We start from the raw sequence: 5768 nt of genomic DNA on the forward strand, positions 1-5768 counted from the left end.
AAATTCTTTCAATCAATATTTTATTCTATTTTTAGTACTTCTGAGTAATTGTTTTATTTTATTGTCTTTTGTTTGGGATGAAAACTTTCTAATTCATTACACTTTTCTCGAATAATATGAGCTTTAAGCAAATCTGTGCATAGCATATTCAATATTAGTAACTTTGGCATTTATAGAGGTAATGTGTTAGATTTGGGTTGAGCTAAGGTGGTAGAGTGGATAGACTGCAGGGCTTGCAATCAAAAAGACCCAAGTTCAAATCTTGGCTCAGATACTTAATACCTGTGTGACCTTGGCCAAGTTTCTTAACTTCTCTCTGTCAGTTTCCTTTTCTAAGATAGCGATAATAATATTACCTACCTCAATGGGTGTTATGAGAATCAATTGAGTTAACATATGAAAAATAATTTACAAACCTGAAATCAATACATAAATGGTAGCTACCATCATCATCATTATCTTTAGAAAATATCATGGCAAAATGGAAATGGAAATATCTGAGAGTTCAAAGTTAGAGGACCTGGATAAGTTCTGAACTGTGATGTGCACTATCAATATGAATAGAGTCAAGGCAAAATGCATCCAGAGCAAGGCAGTAATATGATACAACTCATTTAGTTCTCCTGCAGAGTAGAGAATTATATTTCTTCTGTCTTCATAGAAAAAGATTTCTGATTCAGATGCCATGGGATTTGGTATCCTTAGATCCCCAAAAAAGCCTTATAACACAATCCCGAATCTGCTTAGTTTTCACACCATAAACAATGGGATTCATAGTTGGGGGAATAAGGAGGTACAAGTTGGCCACAATAATGTGGAGGGAGTGGGGGACCTTTCGACCCCCAAAGCGGTGCACAAAAACTGAAAACAAAGCTGGGGTGTAAGAGAATACAATGGCACCGATGTGAGATGTACATGTCCCAAAGGCTTTCTGTCGAGCATCTGCTGATGACAGTTTGACCACGGCCCGGATGATCATAGTGTAGGACACTGTGATGCAGAAAATATCAAAGCCCCCAATGAAGAGGGCAACCACGATACCATACGCAGCATTGATTTTAATATTGCCACAGGAAATCTTGGCCACAGACATATGGTCACAGAAGGTGTGAGGGATTGCATTGCCTTGGCAGAAAGGCAGTCGCTTGGTGAGGAAAGAGAATGGGATTACAAGTATCACTCCCCTCATGAATGTAATGAACCCAGCATTGGTAATGATAGAATTGGTGAGGATGGTGGCATAGCGCAGTGGGTAGCAGATGGCCACATAGCGGTCCAGAGCCATAAGCATGAGGACCCCAGACTCTATCCCTGTCAAGGTGTGGATAAAGAACATCTGGGTCAGACAAGCATTAAAATCAATTCCTTGAGGTTAAACCAAAAGATCCCAAGTGTCTTAGGCACACTGCAATTGCACATGACCACATCAGTGAAGGAAAGCATGGCAAGGAAGAAATACATAGGCCGATGTAGGGTTTCCTCATAACGAATGAGGTAGAGAAGTCCACAGTTCCCCACCATGGCTACAATGTACATGGAGCAGAATGGCAGGGAGATCCAGACATGTATGTCCTCCAGTCCTGGAACTCCATTCAGGATGAATGAAAGTGGAGTTAGAGTAGTACCATTGATCATTTGCATGATGGATGGGTATGTGATAGTCCTGTTCAGCTTTCAGTTGCTGTCTCCCTCTAGCAGAAGAAAAAAAAACTGTTCTGTCTTTATTTCCTCTTTAATCCAACACAAAGGAATTAAACAAATTCAAAGCCTTTTGTAATATTTTACAGTTATCTTAAAGGTCTGTAATAATAATATAAACATCTTTTTAGCCTGTCCAGAGATTTCATTTCTGCATTTTACCTATATATGTATATTATGTATAACATATATGTGTATACACACACATACACACATACCTTTCAGAGCATATGTAATACATATATGTACGTGTGTGTATATATATATATATATACACACACACATATATATGTATATGTGTATATATATATACATAAAATAGACATTCTTTACAGCCTAGGCCTGGAGATTTTATGCTTATAGATCCCTCTTTGTACATGTACATATATATCATGTGTGTATTTATATGTATATGTATACACATATAACATTTGCTACATCCATGAGTGTACATAGTTTCTACATCACCGGGGAAGTTAAATCCCATATTTTCACGACAATTCCTTCTGTTATTTCTGTGAGTTTTAAAAATTCATAAAAATCTGTTTCTTATTTAATTGTCTATTGTTAACAAAGCTTATGACTTTGTAACAAACTTTCAGTGATAATAACTAAAGCCTAAAATCCTTAGACTGACATTTAAAAAGCTCCACCATCTGTCCCTGACCTCTTAGTCTAACCTAATACTAATCCCTCATTTTGTGCACGCTGGTTTATCAGGACTACTCAGAAACACAGAATTCAGGAATGGAAATGACCTCACGGGAAATTTGGTCTACTTCCTATTAAACAAAGAACACTCCTCCAGGTGAAGAATAGCGATGATGGAGAACCTACTCTTTCCCAAAACACCTGCTCTCCTTTGGAATAGCTGCAACATTCCATATGCTTTTCCTTAAACAAATCTAAAAGTCATTGCAACTCTAGCGACTGTTCCTCGTTCTGCCTTCTGGGGCCAAGTGGAATAACTCTAGTCTGTCTTTCACATCACAGATATTCAAATATTTGATGACAACTGTGATCTCCATCTTTTACAAGCATTCTCATTTCTCGGCTACATATTTTCAGCTCTTTTAACTTATTTTTGTATATGCTAAACCTTGAGGCCAATCAACAGGCTAATCACTTTCTTCAACAAATAGCTTTCTCCCACCCACCCCCAACCCAAATCAATGTCCTTCCTAAAACTGAACTGAGACTTAAACACTCCAGGTGTATTGCAGAATATAGCAGGATTATCACCACCCTCACCCTGGACACTATGATGCTGTTAATGTGATTTAAGAGGCCTTCATCTTTTTTTACTGTCATTGTGGACAGATTTGGATACACTTATAAATCTTAGGGGTTTTTTTTCCCATATAGATGACTTACTGTCTAACCATGCCTCCAATTGTCTTTTAAATATAAGGGAAGTTGAATGTTTACATATAGGCTTCTAATTTTTTGCAGAGGTGGAAAAGGTAGAAACCTGTGAGTTCATTAGTGTAGGAAATTCTTGGTATGGAAACCTCCTTTCACTGGTAAAGATGGACATTCAAACCTGTAACTTTATTTCTAAAGCAGGGACTTGACCCTATCCTTCATTTAATCAAAAGTTTTCTGACTCTAATAACTATAGAAAAAAATACAAATTTGTCTATTTGATATTTTCAACTTTCCATAATCTGGCTCCTGCCAATCCTGCCAGATCTACTTCACATTATTACCCCCTCACATAATCTCTATTCTAATCAAAATAGCCTGTTTACTTTTCCATATGTATAATGTTCCCTCTACTGCCTCTGTGACTGGGTATAACTTCGTCAACATCCCTCAGGGGTTCCCTATCCCCACCTCTGCCTCTTTCAGTTCCTTTCTCCATTTAACTCTCAGCTCCACGTGGGATCTCTGAAACAAGGCCTTTCCTATCCCTCCTCAGTTTTTGATGCCCCATCCAAAATGGCTTGGATATGAATGTATCTATATTTGTATATACATGTATGTCAATGTATCTATGTGTATATATGTATATATACATATGTTCTCATTTTCCACAAATAAAGAAAGATAGTCTTCTCCTGGTTGAATTTACTGCCTGATTCAACTTCCAGTTTTGTGGGTTCTTATAATTATCGGAATTGAAAGGATATAATGATCCTACTAACCAACAAACAGTCTAGAAGTTATCCCATCCAGTATGAGAAATGATTATTTATCTCTTGAGTATTTAACAACTGATTATTGAATTAAGTTCAAGGTTTTTCCCTGTTTATACTTCCTCATCCAGAAATCACCCACTATGGGAAATCTTGGGCAGAGACTTACCCAGGTAAGATCTGATCAAAGACGGTAAAGCAATTCTAAGTTTAGGTGAACGGGTGGATTCGTACTTCTTGTGTTGACTCAGAGATATCTTGGGAAAACGCAGATTCTCCCCTTTGTCAGAGGGGTGATATGGTAATTCAAAGGTCTCTTTGACCAAGATTTGGGTGCTCAGTGTCACTTACTTGAAGAGCCTCATTGGAATACCACCTCATTATAACATTCATTCTCTCTCATTACTTTTTAACCAACGAGAGTGAATTGCCACCCTCAAGCACACCCACCCTCCCAAGAGCATATAAGCACTGAGTGGATTCCATGAGGGGTCTTTGGCATTCCAGAATGTCACTGACTCTTTTATCAATAAAATGTTCACATTATTAATAAAGTAATTACCTAGTCAATCAGGAGGTTACTTTATTTTCCTCACTCATTATCATCCTGCATCAAAATCATAAAAACCTGGACTCATTAACAGGAAATCTGAGTTTTCTGAAGTTAGCTATTCACATGTTCTCTTTTTACTACCTCAAAAGAGTACTAAGTGACTTCTGTTTCTGCTTTTGTCTTAGGAATTTTCTTAGAAGAGAGACAGTGGAATGTGGATATGATATGTAGTCAGAAGACTTGGCTTTGAATCCTGACTCTAAAACTTACTGGTCATATACCTATTTTTGTGTCCTCTGGGCCTCAGCTAGGAGCAGTTATGGGCTTGTGGCAGCTAGATGGCATAATGGATAGAGTGCTGGGCCTGAAGTGAGGAAGACTCATCTTTCTGAATTAAAATCTGACATTTACGAGCTGTGTGACCCAGGGCAAGTCACTTAACCCTGTTTCCCTCAGTTTCTTCTTTTGTAAAATGAGCTGGAGAAGGAAATGTCAAACCTCTCCAGCATCTTTGCCCAGAAAACACAAAATGGGATCAGGAAGAGTCAGATACCCCTGAAATGACTCAACAACAACAATTGGGTTTCAGTTTCCTCATCTAAAAAATAAGGGGGCTGGATTAGATGGTCTTCAGCGTCTTTTGCCCATCTAAATTGTATGATTCTATGTAGAATGGTAAATAGGGATTTTTGTACCTGGGTAAATCTCAGGAAAGGTGCCTTCTCAGCTGGGAACATATAGGGAAACAAATACTGGGTACAAGGGTAAAATGAAGAAGGAGGAGCTTATACTTATGTATCATGGGGTTGCTTCAATTCAATCCAATCCAGTCCAACCAGCATTTACTAAGTAATTATTATGTGCAAAGCCCCATGTCAGATGCTGGGGATACAAAACAAACTCCGAAACAAGGTCCCTGCCCTTGAGGAATTTACATTCTTCTAAGGGTAAACCATATGCTACCATGTTCAGTTGAGAAGAGGGCTGGGGGAATAATCATCACTTAGTGTAATAAGGAAAGCCTTGGCATAGTGAGTGAAAAGAAATAGTTGGAAGTGAGAAATATTGTGCAAGTTGAATCTATAGGACTTGAGAACTGAGTGGATATTGCAAGGGAGAGAGAGAAAAAGAATCAAAAATGATGTTGAGGTGATGTAGTGGATAGAATATTGAACCTGGAGGCAGGAAGTTGTAATTTGAATCCCACCTTCCTAGAGGCAGGTTACTTAACTTCTCAAAGCCTCAGTTACCTAATCTAGGAAATGGGTTAATAATAGCACTTAACTCATAGGGTTAATAAGAGAATTGAATGAGATAACACATTCAAAGTACTCTGCAAACCTTAAAAAGTGATAGAAAGGGAAACTGGAAAAATAATG

The 5768-nt window shown here is 38.1% G+C and overlaps 1 protein-coding gene across 1 annotated transcript; it reads right to left on the reverse strand.

Annotated features, from left to right (window-relative positions):
* Positions 1 to 676: 676 nt before the first annotated feature.
* On the reverse strand, positions 677 to 1641 carry LOC110200563 (olfactory receptor 52N4-like). The gene is given in 2 exon segments (XM_020975924.2): positions 677 to 1362; positions 1365 to 1641. Coding segments are annotated over 2 exon segments (963 nt in total).
* Positions 1642 to 5768: the final 4127 nt, after the last annotated feature.

Source organism: Phascolarctos cinereus, unplaced genomic scaffold (genome assembly GCF_003287225.1).
Source record: "Phascolarctos cinereus isolate Bilbo 61053 unplaced genomic scaffold, phaCin_HiC Scaffold_726;HRSCAF=1367, whole genome shotgun sequence".
Taxonomy (NCBI): domain Eukaryota; kingdom Metazoa; phylum Chordata; class Mammalia; order Diprotodontia; family Phascolarctidae; genus Phascolarctos; species Phascolarctos cinereus.